At 40.2% G+C, this 22,135-nt stretch overlaps 1 protein-coding gene across 2 annotated transcripts in view; it reads right to left on the bottom strand.

The window, feature by feature from the left end:
• The window catches only part of atf6 (activating transcription factor 6), a 214,308-nt gene that overhangs the window by 162,808 nt on the left and 29,365 nt on the right, over positions 1 to 22,135 (bottom strand). For both annotated transcript variants that reach the window (XM_055641983.1, XM_055641984.1), the window contains exon 7: positions 10,103 to 10,317. In XM_055641983.1, the coding sequence (XP_055497958.1) occupies positions 10,103 to 10,317 (215 nt within the window). The remainder of the gene's footprint in view (positions 1 to 10,102; positions 10,318 to 22,135) is intronic.

The following is a 22,135-nucleotide window of genomic DNA, read 5'->3' as shown; positions in this document are numbered from 1 at the left end:
GAAGGCTGTGGAGGCCATCAATGGATATGTTTAAGGCTGAGATAGATGGATTCTTGATTAGTTTGGGTGTAGATAGATGGATTCTTGATTGGTTTGATTTGATGGGCCTTATGGCCTAATTCTGCTATCACCTATGAACAATTCACCAAGGTGCAAATTCCAAATCCTCATCATCATTTCAACGTAAAGTAGGGACTGGGTATTGAGTAATGAGGAAGGGTTAGTTAGCAGTCTTGTTGTGCGAGGCCCCTTGGGCAAGAGTGACCATAATATGGTTGAGTTCTTCATTAGGATGTAGAGTGACATTGTTAATTCAGAAACAAGGGTCCTGAACTTAAAGAAAGGTAACTTTGAGGGTATGAGACGTGAATTGGCCAAGATGGACTGGCAATTGATTCTTAATGGGTTGATGGTGGATATGCAATGGAAGGCATTAAAGACTGCATGGATGAACTACAACAATTGTTCATCCCAGTTTGGCAAAAAAATAAATCAGGGAAGGTAGTGCATCCGTGGATAACAAGTGAAATCAGGGATAGTATCAAAACAAAAGATGAAGCGTACAAATTAGCCAGAAAAAGCAGCCTACCAGAGGACTGGGTGAAATTCAGAGACCAGCAGAGGAGGACAAAGGGCTTAATTTGGAAAGGGAAAATAGATTATGAAAGAAAACTGGCAGGGAACATAAAAACTGACTGCAAAAGCTTTTATAGATATGTGAAGAGAAAAAGATTAGTTAAAACAAATGTAGGTCCCTTGCAGTCAGAAACGGGCGAATTGATCATGTGGAACAAGGACATGGCAGACCAATTGAATAACTACTTTGGTTTCTGTCTTCACTAAGGAAGACATAAATAATCTGCCGGAAATAGCAGGGGACCGGGGGTCAAATGAGATGGGGGAACGGAGTGAAATCCAGGTTAGCCGGGAAGTGGTGTTAGGTAAATTGAATGGATTAAAGGCCGATAAATCCCCAGGGTCTTCATCCCAGAGTACTTAAGGAAGTAGCCCCAGAAATAGTGGATGCATTAGTGATAATTTTTCAAAACTCTTTAGATTCTGGAGTAGTTCCTGAGGATTGGAGGGTAGCTAATGTAACCCCACTTTTTAAAAAGTGAGGGAGAGAAAACAGGGAATTACAGACCAGTTAGTCTAACGTTGGTAGTGTGGAAACTGCTAGAATCAGTTATTAAAGATGGGATAGCAGCACATTTGGAAAGTGGTGAAATCATTGGACAAAGTCAGCATGGATTTACGAAAGGTAAATCATGTCTGACGAATCTTATAGAATTTTTCGAGGATGTAACTAGTAGAGTGGATAAGGGAGAACCAGTGGATGTGTTGTATCTGGACTTTCAGAAGCTTTCGACAAGGTCCCACATAAGAGATTAGTATACAAACTTAAAGCACACGGTATTGGGGGTTCAGTAATGATGTGGATAGAGAACTGGTTGGCAGACAGGAAGCAAAGAGTAGGAGTGAACGGGTCCTTTTCAGAATGGCAGGCAGTGACTAGTGGGGTACCGCAAGGCTCAGTTCTGGGACCCCAGCTATTTACGATATATATTAATGATTTGGACGAGGGAATTGAATTCAACATCTCCACGTTTGTGGATGACACGAAGTTGGGGGGCAGTGTTAGCTGTGAGGAGGATGCAAGGAGGCTGCAAGGTGACTTGGATAAGCTGGGTGAGTGGGCAAATGCATGGCAGATGCAGTACAATGTGGATAAATGTGAGGTTATCCACTTTGGTGGCAAAAACGGGAAAGTAGATTATCTGAATGGTGGCCGATTAGGAAAGGGGGAGATGCAACGAGACCTGGGTGTCATGGTACACCAGTCATTAAAAGTAGGCATGCAGGTGCAGCAGGCAGTGAAGAAGGCGAATGGTATGTTAGCATTCATAGCAAAAGGATTTGAGTATAGGAGCAGGGAGGTTCTACTGCAGTTGTACAGGGTCTTGGCGAGACCACACCTGGAGTATTGCGTACAGTTTTGGTCTCCTAATCTGAGGAAAGACATTCTTGCCATAGAGGGAGTACAGAGAAGGTTCACCAGACTGATTCCTGGGATGTCAGAACTTTCATATGAAGAAAGACTGGATAGACTCAGTTTGTACTCGCTAGAATTTAGAAGATTGAGGGGGGATCTTATAGAACCGTACAAAATTCTTAAGGGGTTGGACAGGCTGGATGCAGGAAGATTGTTTCCGATGTTGGGGAAGTCCAGAACAAGGGGTCATAGTTTAAGGATAAGGGGGAAATCTTTTAGGACCGAGATGAGGAAAACCACATAGTGTGGTGAATCTCTGGAATTCTCTGCCCCCGCAGAAGGTAGTTGAGGCCAGTTCATTGGCTATATTTAAGAGGGAGTTGGATGTGGCCCTTGTGACTAAAGGGATCAGGGGGTATGGAGAGAAGGCAGGAACAGGATACTGAGTTGGATGATCAGCCATGATCATATTGAATGGCGGTGCAGGCTCGAAGGGTCGAATGGACTACTCCTGCACCTATTTTCTATGTTTCTATGGTTACTTGTTGCATCTCCAAAATATACTAAACTACCTATTCTCAAGCTAATAAACAAAAGTAATTTGCATCGCTCCATTGCCCAGTTTGACCATGGATCTCAGACATGAAATCATGACTGATCCTCTTTCCACATAGACCGACTCATTTTATGAGTGTTTCCAGCATCCAATTTTTTTTTTTTTTTACTTCTTCTCACTCACAGACTTGGAAGCTGAATGATCCATACCATTTAATACAGTGAGGGAGATCAACAGGTCCGTCTCTTGTCTTCATATTAACACAGGATACACATCATTCAGTGCTGAAAGAGTGGGAGGTTTCATTCTTTGTAAAGTTGCCCAAATGTTCATAAATCACAAAAGAATGTCCATCCATCAAAATGCAATATTTCACAATTGAATCTTGGGTTTCAGGCACTGACTGCTGACAAGAGTCGGAATATGATCGCAATGGACTTGAATCTAGTTTTCAATCAATTTACCATTATGCTGACTTTAACCTGTTCACTGCTAAGATTTATTTTCACTTGTATACTCCGACCCGAGAATACTCGGGGATGGCACTGAACAGGTAATCAAAATAATAAAACAACATGACATTTCTCAATTAATGATGCGCAAGAGAGTTAATCTTTATTTTGTCATGCATCCAGAACCTCCATTTCACCATCTCTTTAATAATACATACTAGAACAGTTTGTGATGAAGGTGGCGGTGTTGCTGGGCCTTTCGAAGAGCATTAAGGTGAAAACATGAAGGGGTTTTCATCCAAGGTTATTGAGAGAGGAAATTGCAGGGGCCTTGACAAACATTTTTGCATCTTCCCTCGTCACAAGCGAGGCCGCTCTGGACTTGAGAGTAGCCCATGTTGTTCATTTGTTTAAGAAGTGAAGAAGAGATATTCCAGGGAATAATATGGCAGGAAATCATGTTGGACTGGTTAGACTGCATTTGGAGTTCTGTGTGCTGTTCTGATTACCCCCATTACAGGAACAATGTGGAGGGTTGGAGAGATTTACTAAAATGCTGCTTCAATTAAAGGGTATGAGCTATGAGAGGTTGGACAACCTTGGATTTATTTTCTTTGCAGCATTGGAGGCTGAGGGAAGAACTGCTAGAAGTATACACAATTATGATAGGCATAGATGAGGTAAATAGTCACAATTTTATTCTCAGGATGTTAATAACAAAGATTACAGGGCATACCTTTGTGAAAGTGGCAAATGAGAAATTGGGGCAAATTATTTTTTTTTTTTTACACACAAAGAATGCCGAGTGCCTGGAACATGCTGCCAGGGTTGGATTTTGGATGGGCACATGGAAATGCAGAGAATGGAGATATATGGCTCATGTGCTGGCTGAGGTGTTCAGTTTAAGTTGGCATCTTGTTCAGCGTGGCTATTGTGGGCCAATGGGAATGTTCCTATGGTGGATTGTTTTATGCTCCAATAACAACTAATAGCTTTTATAACCTTTCTCAGAAAAGCTTCACAGTTTTTGAAGGAAAAGGTTTAACAAGTTTCTGGTTACACATTTTGAGGTGCACTGGAATATAAGTACCAGACTGAGAAGAGGACAGCTCTGTTGGAAGAAACATTTACACTGTAGTGAAAACATAATAATAGTGTAAAATATTTACACAAATATTGTGTAATATATACGCAATACACAATATTGTGTATATTACAGTCTGGTACCTTTTGGGTTCTGTTCATGTTATAGTTGTGTTCAGATATATGGGTAGAACTGTAATATGTATCTGAGAGGTGTCTATTCTTGCACTGACCATGTTGCACCCAATTATTGACCCTTCCATCCCAATAAAGCACCACACCAATGTACACCTCCACTCCCTGCACCGCCCCACTCTCCCCACCGATTCACCAAAGAGAGCAATTCGAAGAGTTAGGAGATCGCTGACAACATTGCAAAGTGTGTAATAATTAACAGTCATGTTGTTTATTTATATGAAGATAGACAGGAGTAGGCCAGAGCAGAGTAAAAACACTGGCTGGGCCAAATGGCATGTTTCTCTGCCATGTATCCATGTAATCTGCCTGTCACTCCTCCAAGTTTTTAAATCTTGTGGAAACAGTTAGACGCACAACTTAGGTTTTTGCCAGTAACTGATCTTGCTAGTGTAGTGTTTTATCCATTATAGAATCACATCAGTATTTAGTTGACAACAAATACATTTCAATATTTATTCAACAAATTAATTTATTATTTTGATACCAATTTTGTTCAGTCCTGCTTTCATTATTCTTGCTCTCCTTTAATAACTCAGGGAAGGTAACTAATCTCATCTGATCACATCTCATAAATGAGTCACTAATGTTTATTAGAGCACTTTCTTGCACTGGAAAACATCCAGCTGTACATTTAGTCCATTCACCATCATGAGTAGCAGATGGTAGCAGGGATTGTGAAATACAATTTTTAGGAGACATTGAATCCACAGATTAGACACAAGAGAGATACAGACTTCTTCCTCAGCTTCAAAAGCAGAGGAAGAAGTCTGCTTTTGATGCTTTTCCATCTTCTAATGTTGCTCTTGCATCAAGATTTTAGGCATTCCAGCTAACTTTAAAAAAGTATGAGAACATAAAAATGACAGCTGAAAATATTTAAATTAATTTGTGCCTTTTCCACAAGGCATAAGACATAGGCGCAGAATTAGGCCATTCATCAGTCCATCAAGTCGATTCCATACTTTTTATGTAGGACGGGTCACAACTCAAAACGTCACATATCCTTTTTCTCTAGAGATGCTGCTTGACGCGCTGAGTTACACCAGCACTTTATGTGGTTGTAGTTGCCAAGTTTTCCAACAGTCTGAGTCAAGTGTTTGATCAGCATGATAATTTATACAATATATTTATGACCCTCATCGATTTATCATGTGATAATTGTCTCCATCACTCGGTAGATGCTTCTGAAATCTCACGAGCAACTTGGTCTGATTTAAGCAGCCCATCTCAAGACCTACACAGCTCTCCCTGTCCATCATATCCCTCAGGGAATAATCATTATTCCCAGAGCTGGCCTGGGCTATTTTGTTTTCAATTTTATTTCATGTACAGACAATCTCTCTGGAATGGCAGTCATCAATTAAATCTTTACCAAAAGCATAGATGAAACAAAGACAGAGCTTGTACCAAGCCAGAAGGCATGATCTCGAGCAACCACCATGATTTCTAGTCAGCTCAGAGACCTGGACCTCTTGGTGTCAGCCACACCCAATTTCTACAATTCAGAGCTTGTCACATTTTCCAGGCCCAAAGCCAACCAGCCAACTGTTACTTTATGGCTCATTTAAAAAAAAAAGATTGAAAAAGACATAGATGATTATTTTCATGCTTAATTGTCAAGAATAGTCTTTTCATGTCAATAAAGACAGACAGACAGAAAACGCCTTCAGGTCACTTCATCTCCACTAATTGGAATTTATTGTGGCAAGGTTGAGGGAGTTTACTTGATGAGAAATAAATACTGACATCACATTATTATACTTTTTTAATTATGATATCCAATATTGGCTATTCTTATGGGAAAGTTTTGCTTGCTTACTTCATGGTTTCATTCTCACAAACCAGGCATGTGTTCATGTCAAGATCTGGATATTTTTTTGCATCTCCACTCCTCTCTGGAGACCAAAAGATTTTGTAGTAAAAGAACATATCTTTGCACTACCCACCCATTTCCCTCATATCAATTGCTTCCCTCAGGACTTACAGATAATAGATCGGCCATTAAAATGCATCAGTGAAAAAGGAAGCTGATGATATTTAAAAAATACATTACAAATTCAGCACTTAATGCTAACACAATGAGACCGCAGTCATCACTTTGTGAAAGAAAGGCCTAATGAACCAGCAGGTTTCTGACCTCCATAACACAAACTCAACTCATTATTTTAACCTATTGAAATCTGCTCTCGCTGAGATCACTGTGCCTTCTTTACAATGTACTCAGTAAAATCACGGTTTAAACTGAAAACATTTTGAAGAGTTACTCAAAAACCAATTACAAAAAGGTTTTACTTCTTTAAATCATAACTGCAGTGCCATATTGGCAAATGGATTGAGATCGTTTTTCTTTTAAATGCAACACAGATGGTCTCTGACACATATTAGCCTTACCCTTTATTCCCTCTTCAATTTTACAAAACTAAACCAGAGGAACATGCAAAAGAAAACCACCAGTGTGCTCAGTCAACAGGCCAAATTAAACTAGTTAATTGGCATAGAAATGCACAAACTTCATATCAGACTCATTACTTGACGGAAAATCACAGCAACAATTTCGAGTATTCAATTGAGCCGAGCCTAAAACTATCTAAAAACTAATGGGGTCTAATGCAAAGTTCATATTCTCTGATCCGGACCTGTCAAACATGTTGATAAATTATTTACCAATATCAAGAGTACAACCCAAATGATGAACAAGAGAACACTATTTAAGTTTTTATTTGTTCATTTCCAAAAGTGCCTGGCAGCACCTTTCAAAGGCTGCTACAGAAACATACCACATGAAACTTAAAATCTACTTTCTTGGTAATGTTTCTGACTGGTAGCTTGGCATTTCCTTTTGCTGGCTTGACAGTACACCCTGCTCATTGGTTCTTCTTCCAAACCACTTTGTAATCTCTTATTTGAAAATAGAGAATGCCTGTCAACACCATGAACTGACCAGCTGAACAATTGTCACAAATTAGTGCCAGCATAACAGCATACCCAAATCTCCACCAAATACCACAGCAAAACATCAAAGCTCCCGCCTGGATGAAATGCACAAATTTGGATGCAACACTGAAACCGTGGAACAAGCTTTGCATTCACAACCTTTAAGAAGTCCGTCAATACAACATCTTAAGCCCATTTCCCGCAGGCCTTCAATGGAATCACAAGCACCTTCTTCTCATCAAAGGTGCAAATGATCTCACATAAACAGTTCTCAACAAGGAATCTGATTACAAATATATTTATTTCGTGCTTATGAACCAGAAAATGTGAAACCAAGAGAGTAGACCAAACATTTACTCTGGGTGAGATTATAAACAATAGGCAAAAGGAAGAGAGAGAGAGCAAGACACATTATGTCAAATAAATTCTAGGTTTATGGCCCAAGAAACTGAATGGATAATCACCAATGGCAGAGCAAGAGGCCAGAATTGCAGGACTGGAAGGATTTGGAACTTTATACAGTGCCCTCCATAATGTTTGGTACAAAGACCCGGTTTCACCATGTAGAAATTACAGCTGTGTTTATACATAGTCGTCGTCCCCCACCCCCCCCCCCCCCCCCCCCCCCCGACAATCTGACAATGTTCACTTTATCTAAAATCACAGAATCTAAAATCTGACAATGTGCACTTTAACCACATGTGATATTTTCTATTACAAATCTGAAATTGTGAAGTGCAGAGGCAAATAAATAAATGATGGGTCTGTCTCAAACATTATGGAGGGCACTGCACGACTCAAGGTGGTAGTGTTTGGGAAGGAAATAGGATGAACAACAGAAGCATTGTGCTCAGCGGCACATGATCGCCAACAGAGGGTTGCTGATGTGATGCTGCTTTGTTAGACTTAGAGAACCCATTGCCCAGTGAGCAGGTACTTTTGCCTCCTACATAGGCAAATGTCACTTCAACAAACGAGGTATTCTACATGATGTCTCCAAAGAATACGAGGTAATAAAGAAAAGTAATCCAACAAGGCCATAAAAGAGAAAAATACAATTAGGATTTTCAACTCTCCCTCCTTAAATGTTACCTGTGGAAAGATGATCGAAATAAATTCAAATATGAACCAGCTTTTCCAGTATTATAATAAGGCCTGATTGCACAACAGCAAAAACCAAATATACTTAGCAAATGATGGCAGCCTTGAAGCTAGCATTCCTTTTTCTGGCATAGAGGATCACAGGTTCCAGCCTTAATCCGAGACTTGTTCTTAGAATTAACTTTGTCACTCCACTGTGGAAATACTGCACTTTAAGGTTTGTTGTTTTGGAAATGAAATTAAACAGGATACAAAATGACTTTTGGATTCGCATCTGGATATGCAGGGGGTGGAGGGAATTGGATTATATGCAAATTGGTAAGAGATAATCTTGGCATCATGTTGAGCGCTGACATTGTGGGCTGGAGGACTTGTTCTTTTGCTTTACTGCTTCCTTTTCAAACTAAACAACCAGACCCACTGCATCTGGCTCAAAATGTTAAAATCGGAACAGAATGAATAAAATCCATCCCTCATCTGGTTTTCTTCATGCTTCTCTACAAATTCCTAAATTTGGCAGCCTTAGATCATTTAATTGCTTCCTGATCAGCAATTAATGCCATCTATAAACACGCTTCCTCTTTTCCTGGATAATCAACAATGACTAAGATAGAACAAGTGTGAACGGGTGATCAATGGCCAGCTTGGACTCACCCTGGAGGCCGAAGGGCCTATTTAGAAACTAAACATGAACTGACCATGAACAGTAGTTTGGACAGAAAATGTATGTAAAACCCGTGGTAACACAATTGAGCATTGAAGAACCAAACATTACCAAATAAAACTTTGCTTCAGAGGCCTGCGCCTCCAAATTCAGGTTCAATTTTCAACTGCAAAAGGTGCCATTTTACATCACTGCCACTGAAGTAACAAAATGCATGCATTAATTTAGCTTTTCTTTTCCAATTTGCATGTCTCCATTAGTTTGTTTTTAGATCAACTTGCAAAATAAAAACACATGTCGCGGGGTGACGCCTGTGTGGTCGTGAGTAGTTGCCCAAAGAGTCGTACCTTTTTCTGGTCGCCACTGGATTTTCAACATGTTGAAAATTTTCAGCGACCTGCTTCGACTATGAAAGGTGCTGGCAGTCACCGAAAGAATCGCATAAGTGGGACAGGCCCTTAATACACCACAAAACCATGTGAATAGAGAAAATCAACTTTGCATTAATTTGCATTTATTTTAAGATCCAGATGGTACTAGATCTTCATGTTTTCACTTAAGATTTATTCAGCAATCAGGCAATTATTCCAAAATTAGTACTCTGCAAACCTTTGGGTTCACTACATTTGAACAGGACACCCATCAGTAAATTTCAAAATAAAAGTGGCATCTTAATTTAAGCTGTTTGAAGGCCCAATAGCTGTAACTCAGACAGACATAATTAACTCTCTCCTTCATTTTCAGGCAAGTAAAAAGTAAAATGGGTTAATTTTAAGCAAGATTCAAATAAATCCAATTGAGAATTCAAAACAGATTTATTTGCTCAGAGGACCGTTAGATCTTGTTACTGCAAAATGCAGCTGGCCAATGGTATGCATGTTTTAAGACCCATCCTTATAAGAGTTTACAAAAGGAATTGAAGGTTAGTGAAGAGACATTGGGGGTTGAGGCTTCTTTTTGAGCAGGTTGAGACGGAACAACCACATCACCTCTATCTGTGCGTGCACAATGTATGCAATCTGCAAAATTCATCTGCACAGAAATGTCAACAATTGTAGAAAATAGCCTGGTAGGTACATCGCTGAGGCAAAAAAAAAAACAATTAGAAAAGTGAAACTTACATCTTGCTTCTTATTGTTAATCCCAGTTGAAATAATTGCATTTGTCACTGAAACTTTTTCATTCATTATGCTGCTGTTGGCTGGCGTCAGGATTCTGACCGGCACTGTGCCCACGGGACTGGTTCCACCATCCACATTTATCACAGGATGAGAATTAAGAATGCCTTGTGGCTGAAGCTGCACCACTGTAGGCTGAGAAACCACAACAGGGTGACCTAAGGAGAAGACAAACCAAATGAACATCACCAAACAAACACAATTTTGTGATGCACCAATTCTGCTCTGAAAGCTGGTATTTTCCATTTTGAGGGAATCAAGAACTTAATCTCATCACATTGTATTTAAACTGATCAAAATAATGTTGGCACGACATCAGTATGAATAAAATTTCAAAATTGAATAATTGAAAATTGAAAACGTATTTCAATCCAAAGCTGAGTTTATGCAGGCAAAACATTCACACTGCACTCATAATCCAAAATGAAAATTACGTTGATAACCAATTGCATAAAATTTATTCACGTCACTACACATTTAATTAAGCATGATGAAACAGAGTTCTAATATTTAGAAGATACTAGACTAAGTGAGACCCATTGGGTCCCATGTTCACACAGGAGGGCTGGTCCCCCAACACAATATTCCACCTCACCGCCAATTCCAATATTGGTGGCCAGTGGGGGGAGCTTTCTGCAGGGCTAGTATGGGTGTTGTGGGATGAAGGGACTCGTTTCCAAAGGACTAGTTTGGACATTGTGGGCTAAATGGATTATTGGGGTGGCAGCTCAGTCACTCAAACCTGATGTGCTGGCAGTTCATTCACAACTGGTGGGCTGGCAGTTGACTTACGGCTATTCCTTGAAATTCCATTTCAAGCAGGGTGCAAGGCCACCAAATTCAAGTGCAGTTTCATACCACTTCAAGCAGGGTGCAAGGCCACCAAATGCAAGTGCAGTTTCATGCCATTTCCAGCAGGGTGCAAGGCCACCAAAGGCAAGTGCAGTTTCATGCCATTTCAAGCAGGTTGAAACCACCACAAAACCACACAAAACACCACATAAACACCACACTCACAGTTCAGTAGACATTCAGTGTGTTCAGTTGATTCACAGCTCAGACAGATTCGTGACCTCTCCCTCCCCCATCTTGCAGAGACTGAGCCACACCCACACTTCCGGGTTTTATAATCCCCCCCGCCTCCAACCGGAAGGGGCATGGCCTTCATGGCGTGATTGAAAGGAGAGAGATTCTCAACATTTTTAAACACTAATAACACTTTTATTTTTAATTGTTGGGAAGAATCCTCTGCACCTGATGAGCGGAGGGGGACTGAGTAAGATGGCCAAAAATCAGCCAGAAGTGGTAGCGTTTTATCTAGAATCAATATACAGTGTAAACATGAAGCTGTCAAGTAACCACCACCAACAGCCATTTGCAGTGCTTCACTTCAAACCAACCACCACCACCAACAGCCATTTGCAGTGCTTCACTTCAAACCAACCACCACCACCAACAGCCATTTGCAGTGCTTCGCTGCAAACCAACCACCACCACCAACAGCCACTTGCTGTGCTTCACTTCAAACCAACCACATTAAGGGCACTAAAGGTCTGTGCTTCAGTAAAACAATGCTCACAGTTTAATAGACATGTGTTCAGTGTTATTTACAGCTCAGACTGAGAGACGTGACCCACTCGCTTCCCCATCTTGCAAAGACTAACTGAAGCACTCAACACATCCGGGTTTTATAGTCCCTCCGGAAGGGGCGTGACCTTCAGGAGAGAGGATCTCAACATTTTTAAACACTAATAACTCTTTTATTTTTCATCGATGGGAAAAATCCTCGTCCTGCACAGCGGAGGGGCTCTGAGTAAGATGGCCAAAAATCACAGCCGTAAGTGGCAACGTTTTTTCTAAAATCAATATACAGAACAACAGGAAGTGGTCAAGATCAGACTTTTAGTAATATCGATTATTTTGATGTACATGACTTCATTGTAGTTTCTGACAGTTCTATTCTTTTAGAATAAATTATTTTCCTCTCTAAATTCTATTTCACAAAGTCACAAAGTTATGGAGAAAAAATAACAAGTACAAACTTGCTCCTCACAAATCCCTGCAAAAAAACTACATTTCCAAATAAAATAGTTAAAAATATAGAATAAATGTACTTGATACAAAGGACATTTTGAATTTTGCAGCCTATAGCAGATAGTCACACATTCCAACAAAGTGCACAATTTCTGTGAAAATTCTTTATTTTACATAACAATGTTTTAAAAATATTCTTCACTTCAAGAGTGCATTAGGTCAAAATTGAGATTTACTAGTTTGCTGTGGAATTATTAAGTGCAAAGCATATATATTGGTTCACAATTATTTATCAGCAATGTAAATTCATTGTGCAATGCATTCTACTTTCCCCCTCCAAGCAGAAGTAGGGGCATATACTTTAACAAACTGCAGCAACAATTTTCACATAGTTTTAAACGGTGTTGGACAGCTTAACTGGTAACTAACCTGTATTGACAATCCCCTTGGGTAACAAAAGCCTAATTTACGAACATCCAGTAAATACAAATGAGCACATGGGAGATGGGAATGATGCATTGGCAACTGCCAAGGGCTGCAGGCATCTTTTGTCAAGCGGGAACTCGGGTCTTGGAAATATCTGCTTCACTTAAATGCACTGTTTTAATTATACCTTGCCTTTGGTAAGCCCATGCTTTTAGTTAAATATACTGTAGGATGGGTCATTTATGATTTGTGAACAGATTGGGTTACAAACAATACTCAGAAACAGAACACAATGTTAACCTGGGGATGTCCCCGAACTATTTATTCATGAAATGGTATTTTCTAAAATGATCATTCCATGGCACACCTACTCAATTTATTGATAACAATAATTCTTTCAGTCAGCTTCAAAGTTCGAGACAACCTCACGATGTGAGAGTTTCATATGCTACACCCTCCTTTCCATACAATACATCACCAACACCGTTGGTGAGTCAGAGCCAACCTGGGATAAAGATAAAGCAATCTGGAATATTGTTTGTCACGTACATTTCTGCAATTATGAGCAAGCAAGACTTTTGCTCAACTTCCTGTGAAACAACTCTCCCAACAAAATATTCACAAGAAGAATTCTGCAAGGTTAACTGGACTCAGTGTAACATTGGCGTGATGATGTTGGGTAGTTTGTCTAGTTTTATGCTCATTCCATTTTATATATAATTGTATAATAGTGGTTAAGAGTCAACCATTTTGCATTGGGTCTGGAATCACATATATCACTTCCCATAGGAACATCAGTTTCCCTATCAACCTCGCAGTGCTGCAGTCACTATGAATGTGTGACATCTCGCTCATCTCAACCAGAAGCAAGGAAAAAAATATTGATCAACAACATCAACATGGTTGAGAATCACTAACACAACCTGAATTGAAAGTCCAATCTCAGACTTTACTGATTTAATTGTTCAATCTGAATCAGTCCAGTTTTTATAAACAATAGTTTTATTTTTTAAAACGCTGGAACACGATCATGTGCAGCTGCAAGAAACATTTTAATGAATTCTGATCCGATCTAAAATCAGAAAACCACATTAAAGGATGACAAAACACTTACAAATTTTCCCTTGATGTCATGATGTTAACAGGAACATATTTAGTGCATTCTAAAAGGAAAAAGTCTGCAATCATCTGCACTTTAAAGCAATCTGTTTATCTGCCCTAAGGCACTTTTTAGTATTTTAAAATGGAAATAATTTTAAGTTTGGTGCATATATTTTGTTTGGCTTAAATTTACAGTCATCATTTGGAATTAATGCTTTGGAATTCACGTCTCCAGTCCAATATCAAATTTATTCATTACATTGTTATGATTTCCAAATTGCTGATATATGTAGACTCATTCTAGTTCTACACACATCATAAATTCGTATACAGTGCCCTCTATAATGTTTGAGACAAAGACAAATCATTTACTTATTTGCCTCCGTACTCCACAATTTGAGATTTGTAGAAGAAAAAAAATCACATATGGTTAAAGTGCACTTTGTCAGATTTTATTAAAAGCCATTTTTATACATTGTGGTTTCACCATGTAGAAATTACAGCTGTGTTTATACATAGTCCCCCCATTTCAGGTCACCATAATGTTTCGGACACATGGCTTCACAGGTGTTTGTAATTGCTCAGGTGTGTTTAATTGCCTCCTTAATGCAGGTATAAGAGAGCTCTCAGTACCTAGTCTTTCCTCCCGTCTTCCTATCACCTTTGGAAACTTTTATTGCTGTTTATCAACACGAGGATCAAAGTTGTGCCAATAAAAGTCAAATAAGCCATTATGAGACTGAGAAACAAGAATAAAACTGTTAGAAACATCAACCAATCATTGGGCTTACCAAAATCAAATTTTAGGAACATCATTAAGAAGAGAGAGAGCACTGGTAAGCTTACAAATCGCGAAGGGACTGGCTGGCCAAGGGAGACCACCACAGCTGATGACAGAAGAATTCTCTCTATAATAAAGAAAAATCCCCAAACACCTGTCCGTCAGATTAGAAACACTCTTCAGGAGTCAGGTGTAGATTTGTCAATGACCACTGTCCGCTGAAGACTTCATGAACAAAAATACAGAGGCTCCACTGCAAGATGCAAACCACTGATTAGCAGTAAAAATAGGATGGCCAGGTTACAGTTTGCCAAGAAGTACTTAAAAGAGCAACCACAGTTCCGGAAAATGGTCTTGTGGACAGATGAGACGAAGATTAACATATCAGAGTGATGGCAAGAGCAAAGTATGGAGGAGAGAACAAACTGTTCAAGATCCAAAGCATCCCACCTCATCTGTGAAACACGATTGGTGGGGTGTTATGGCCTGGGCATGTATCGCTGCTGAAGGCACTGGCACACGTATCGTCATTGATGATACAACAGCTGATGGTAGTAGCATAATGAATTCTGAAGTGTATAGACACATCCCATCTGCTCAAGTTCAAACAAATGCCTCAAAACTCATTTCACTAGTGAAACACATTTAGCCTAAAAAATCAAGCCAAGATTATCATTCCAAGCTTCGTTCTACATCTTATTTAAACTTGTTACGGACCTTCTGGTGGGCACAGTCGGCAAAGCCAAACAAAGATGGGCCTTTTGTGAGCCCAATATACATATCCTTAACCAGGACAATTGCAATTTCAGTATTTCTCGTTACTATTCACGGGCACTTTTTGGATGATGGCTGAGATAGTACAGTAAAGATAGTATCTACTTTGGTATTCTTCTCACTTAGTTAGCATATAAACTGATGTCATGCTTCTCTTCTCTTGAGTCTGCAGTATTCCCAAATCCCTATCAATGCCTTCAGTACTCCAACTTCGTCATTCTCCTGTCACTGCTCGTCTGGAATCTTGTCTAAACCTGCAACTTTCCACCGAGCTTCTCTTATTATTCTTCAAACACTTACCCAACAAAATAGGTCAACCTACTCTGATAATACAATTATTTTGCCAATCTTTTTCCTTTCCAACTCTTTAGCATTAATCATCAACAACCCATTCCCCACCATAACCCTCTCATCCTTTTCCATCAGAATGTTCATTCCATGTGAGGTTCTGTGTTTTGCTGAGATTAATGCCTGAATTACTTTGACAAAAATATGGCTGGGGGAAAGTTACAGTCACTGACCCCTTTACTCCAAGCTTCCTCACCTGACAACCCGTATTCAAATAGTGAAACTTAACTGGTAATTTTGAACATGTGGCTGTCAAGAGTGAATTATATCTTAGGTTACCTCCTAATCTCCCTACATCTTCTTATTTTTGGAATATCTGACCCTTATTGACTACCGGGTGGCGCCGCGATGGCAGCCTCTCCAACAGTCTGTCTGTCCTTTCGGCTTTTTTTTGTTATTTTTAGTGAGTTTTAAAAATTTGTGTTAATGTTCCCTGGTTTGTTGTTATGTGGGGGGTGGGGGAGGGGGTCGGGGAAAACTTTTCAGTCTCTTACCTTGCCGGAGATGCGATTGTTTTCCGGGTCGTATTTACGGTCACTCTGTGGCCTAACATCATGGATCTGGAGGCCTTGCTCGGGACTGCCTTTGAACCGCACCGCGGGGCGTGGACTTACCATCGGGGCCGATTCCTTGCCCGGGATCAATGTTCCAACTGCGGCCTGTGAACTTTAACATCAAGGAACTCACAGTCTCGGGAGAGACCGAGTCGGGAACTCCAAACGACGCAGAAGGTTTCGACTAGCCCCGACCCGGGGTCAGATTGCCCGGCGCAGGGAGCTGAGATCCCTCCGATGCAGGAGTTTGTTCGTGGAGGGCCCGCCGCTGGCTGAGGGAATCAAGATCGTCCACTCAACAGAAGGCTCGAGGACCCCCTCGACCGCCGGAAAACAAAGGGAAGAGATTTAACTTATTTTCACCTTCCATCACAGTGAGGAATGTGGAGGAGTCACTGTGGTGGATGTTTATGTTAAAATGGATTTGTGTGTTCTGTTCGCTTTTTAATAGTATGACTGTAAAGGCAAATCAAATTCTTCATATGTTGCAAAACATACTTGACTAATAAAGTACGATTATGATTTCAAATTATTGTCTAACATGCACGCAAATACCTTAAAAATTCAGTTGCTAAATTTTGTTTCTTCTCTACTTTTTTCCCTTGGTACCACTTATTTACCCTTAACAATTTTTACCTCCTTCAATGTTCCCCTCCTTAAAATCCTCCCTTAATCTCATCCTCCATAACACATTCTTTAACCAATTTACATGGCAACTTGAAAGTGATATCTCGACCACCCTGTGTTAATCACATAAGAAGTTATCAATGGTTATTTCCTTGCATCTGCTTATCCTTACCCAATTGACCCTACTAATTTTACTTGATTCCAGTCATATCTTTGGGAAGAAAACGCACCAAACTGACAAAATGCAGTTTCAACTATTTGGTCGCCCCTTCATCATGATATCTCTACATTACCAATTTGCTTCTTCATCGCCAATTAGCACATAATATTGTATGTTTACTTTCTATTCCAATCCACCACTCCCCCAGCTCACCTAAAAAATAACCTAATTTTTTGCAAACTACTGGTCTATGCACAAAACCATAATCCACTCCAAAGTCCAGACCTCCTAAATTCATGCCAAATTTTCTCTCAAATCAGATTTCTGCCCATAACAGCTCTTAAAAATATCCTTGTTCCAGTCTTGCCATCCAGTGGCCATTTGCAATGATTTATTTTCCCGATCTCATATCTTTACCTAGGATCTTTCCTTCATCCACCAGCCACATTAAATTTCTTCACATCACCCAATAACACTTGAATTTGCACATGAACACAGGTAACACCACTTTACCCATAACAAATCCTTTGTCAAATCCTTCACCTCTTCAACTGTCAACTACATGTCTGTCATCAGAACTTTTTCCTAAAGATAGAACAGCAAAGTCATCAACATTGGGCCTCCGCAGAGCCCAGTCATTCATCAGTGCCCCCTTTCACAACTCTTCAAGACTGAACTAGACCATTCAAAACAGTCATGCTATATTTGGCCCAAACCTAAAATACCATTCAGAGAAAAGTCAACATGGTATTGGCTTAATTTCTCCTCGATAACACACTCATTCAAAAGGTGACGTCAAAAATTAGTTAAAACTTGGAATTCATTTTTGGTTCAATGGCGCAAACAGTTATGGAGCTGTGTGGTCCTATCAAATCCAAAGTTAGTATCAAAGTTTAGGTTATTGGTGAGAAAATGTCCCCTAATAGCTTTGACAACAATGACTTACAGTGAGGTAACAAGCCCTTCAGCTCATGTTGTCCACATTGACCATCAACAGCCCATTTTTCCTAAAAATGTAGCATTCTTTTTTTTTTTTGCATTCTCATGAACCCCCCTCACATTTTACAGCACACCTAACACTAGGTTTGATTTACAATGGCCAATTTACCAGCCTGTCTTTGGGATGTGGGAAGAAACTGGAAAACCGAGGAACCCAAGTGTTCACAGAAAGAAAGTGCAAACATGATAAAGAGTAGAAATGAACTTAGGTCTCTGGGGCCATGAGGCAGCAGCTTTATTCGCTGTGCCACTGTGGCGCACAGCATAGTTTTATTTAAGATTGTGGGAAGACCGGTGGAATAGTGCACAAAACTATCCAAGGCCTCAAATTCTAGAATTTCTTCCCTGAACTTACCTATCTTCCTTTTTTGCTTTACATTTTCTTCTTAAAATCTCCCTATTGTACTAACCTTGGACAAGTCCTTTGATTATTATCCCACTGGAAGCTTGCCCCTAGCTGTCAAATGTTACTTTACAAGCTCCTATGAAGCATCTTGTAATTTTTTGCTGCATTAAAAGTATATTTGTTGTAGATTTAATGAAATATTAATGTTGATTTTGGAAATGTACATTATTCACAAGGATGTGAGGGACACAGGCAAGATTGTCTTTTCAAGCATACCAAACACTATCCAAACATTAAATTATGAATGCATTTCAAATGCATCTTTTTTTTCCCCCATCAAATTAAAAAAAACAATGTGGAAGGTAACATTATTTATATTTCTGTTTTCAAAAGTGAAAGTGTATTCAAACATCCCCACAGTTAATTTGTGAACAAATTCAACTTTTAGTCCCAGGAGAAAATAAAAGTCATGGATATTGGATAATTGGATAGGCATATGGATGAGAAGGTAATGGAGGGTTATGGTATGAGTGCAGGCAGGTGGGACTAAGGGGAAAAAAGGTTGTTCTCGTAGGGCCGAGATGGCCTGTTTCCATATTGTTATATGGTTATATGGTTATATTTAAATTGACTACTGAATTAAATACAGGTGCTCTCTGGAATGCAATTAACATTCATGCTGAACTTTAAATGTTTTTGTGTTGAAATGTTTATGCTAAGCAAATGTTTATGCTAAGCAAAGGGGTATTCCACTGCATGGGTTTCTTTCTCCATGTGTTTGCTCAACTGCAACTTACACATTGATGCAAGTTGCCTCAACCACATGGTATCAAGTTCTTTATTAACCATATAACCATATAACAATTACAGCACGGAAACAGGCCATCTCGGCCCTTCAAGTCTGTGCCGAACACTTATTTTCCCTTAGTCATATCTACCTGCACTCAGACCATAACCTTCCATTCCTATCCAATTTATTTTTAAATGATAAAATCGAATCTGCCTCCACCAGCTCCACCACAGGAACCTCATTCCACACAGCTACCACTCTCCGAGTAAAGAAGTTCCCCCTCATGTTATCCCTAAACTTCTGTCCCTTAATTCTCAAGTCATGTCCTCTTGTTTGAATCTTCCCTACTCTCAATGGGAAAAGTTTATCCACGTCAACTCTGTCTCTCCCTCTCATCATTTTAAAGACCTCTATCAAGTCCTCCCTTAACCTTCTGCGCTCCAAAGAAAGACCTAACTTGTTCAACCTTTCTCTGTAACTTAGTTGCTTTATTCTCAGCACTGTTTATGAATGATCCACAGCAACGCGCACATGGTGAAGATCAATCTCTGTTCCATAGGCAAACAGGAACATTCAAACAGCCAGTTGCTCGCATCTAGCTCCGCTAGCTTGTGAGAGAGAGCGAGTAAGCTGACCTTGTGTAGTACTGTAATACCATGTAAAGGGTGGCATACACATATGTGTAGTGGAGATTATAAATTGCATGAATTAATAAGGGTTAATCTACATCCTTCCTCTTAAAGAAGCAAAGCATATATAGAGTGGTTAGTGGCACATATTGTAAAATATCAGTATAAGGTGCAGCATTTATTATTTTACTGCATATGTGAGCACGTAAAACTAAACAGGTCATGAACAGTTCAAGTGTAGCCAGTAAATTTTCAAATCAGCGCGTTTGGCTTGCAGACACAACCTCCACGTGTACGGTAATACCTCTCATACACCTCCTCCTTCTCTGAGGGAGCAAGTCCTATTATCGGGCGAACGCGGAGGAGAAGACACCGGTGGAGATGGGGGTAACGGGGAAGGCAGGGATGGCGCTGGCATCGGCAGAGGAATCGCTGGCATGATTCAGGACCTGCTGAGGTTTGAGTCATGTTCTTGTGCGTTGCGCCCGGTGATCAGGATGTCATCCACGGCTATGTCGCATGGGTAGCCAGCAAAGAATTGTTCCATAGGACGTTGAAAAACCTCACTGGCTGAATTGATGCCAAATGGCATTCGTAAAAATCGGTAGCGTCCGAAGGGTGTCGCGAATGTGGTTAACATGGAGGATGCATGGTCTAGTGGCATTTGCCAAAATGAGTTCTTTGCATCTAGGATAGAATAAACTGTGGCCTTACCCAGGTTGGCTGCGACTTCTTCCACTGTCCAAATTGGGTGGTGTGGCCATTTGATGGCAGTATTTAAATCTTTAGGGTTGATGCAGATCCTAATTTCGTCTTTGTTCTTCTTGACTGCTGCAATCATGGTGGAGACCTAGGAGGAGGGGTCGTTGACAGGGGCTATCACGCCCAGTGTTTCCATTCTGTGGAATTCAGCTTTGACACGGTCCTTCATTGCGTGCGGGATTCGGTGAGGAGAACGAACGACAAGTATGACTTCCTTGTCGGTTACAATGCTACATTGTGTGGGAAGCTTGCCCAGCTGTTGCAACCCCCCCCATCCCCACCAAATGGATGTAACTTTGAGATTGTTTTCATGACAGTTTCGTTGTTGTGAATTCTTTGGAAGTCTGATAGAGAGACCACGTTACATCTCGCTCCTGTATCTATCTTAGCAGCAACTCTGGTGTTGTTGATACTGAGCATTGTCATGGGATCACTGTCTGTAGACGGTGAATCGGGTATACAAGGATGTATGTTTTGGCTGACTTCTTGCAGGAGCTGCAGTCGTGGTTCTGCTGGAACTGCTGATTCTGTCAGTGCCTCGTGGGAAAGTGAGGGCTCAAGCGCATAGAGAGATTATTGTGTCTGGCCCTGTTGGCACGGTCACAGCAGCACCGGATAAAGTGGCCTTTCTTTTTACAATAGTGACAAGTTTTGCCATATTGCAGTCTCCTGTGGAGGCATGGGTTCGTATCCCACTTCTGACACCATGTTTATGAATGATCCACAGCAACGCGCACATGGTGAAGATCAATCTTTATTCCATAGGCAAACAGCCAGCTGCTCGCATCTAGCTCCGCTGGCTTGTGAGAGAGTGGGCGAGTTAGCTGACCTCGTGTAGTACCGTAATACCATGTAAAGGGTGGCATGCACATATGTGTAGTGGAGATTATAAATTGCATGAATTAATAAGGGTTAATCTATGTGAAGAAGTTGCCTCAGACTCAATCATGATTCCTATTCAGTTATGACCATGTACTTGGATTTCCTTCTATGTGGAAAGGTCTACTCTCACCTACCAAACCCATCGTTGATTTATGACATATTGACATATTAGATTACTATTCAGTCTCTGGCTTTCCAGCAACAAATTGCTTCATCTCTTCAGTTTTTTCTGATGTCCGCAGCCTCCAAATTCTGGCACAGAGAGAACAGATTACAGGGTAATAATTGAAGGTAATTTAAAGGACTGCTCTGTAAGGGTCCTGGCTCAGTGGACTGAATGGCGTCCTTCTTTGTCATTAGTAAATATGAAACCATCCAATCCTTCTTTTGCCTCTTGATCATTTTTCATTAATCACATGTAGTTTTAAATTGTAACGATCTTGCTATTTTTTACTTTACTCTTTCTATTATATTTTTTTTTCATGTTTCAAGTCATAGGATGAAAACTTCATGAGCTCCTACATCTACATATTACACCCATTGAGTACTTGTGGATGTCTGCCTCAGCTACACTAATGTCCCAAAAGTAATCCTCCTTACTGTGCCAAAGATTGTTAAGACATTCTTGAACCGATTCATCTTTCAGTGTCTGGTTATCAGAACATGATCTAAGGGACCAACATTAAATATCTCATGCCTCTCCATTCCAGCCTTGCCTCAATATAGAAACTTTCTCTGAGCTGATGCACAGGATGAAATTTAG

The sequence above is a fragment of the Leucoraja erinacea genome, chromosome 10 (genome assembly GCF_028641065.1).
Source record: "Leucoraja erinacea ecotype New England chromosome 10, Leri_hhj_1, whole genome shotgun sequence".
NCBI lineage: Eukaryota > Metazoa > Chordata > Chondrichthyes > Rajiformes > Rajidae > Leucoraja > Leucoraja erinaceus.
The sequence above is the reverse complement of the archived record's forward strand: the minus strand, read 5'-3'. Positions and strand labels throughout refer to the sequence as shown.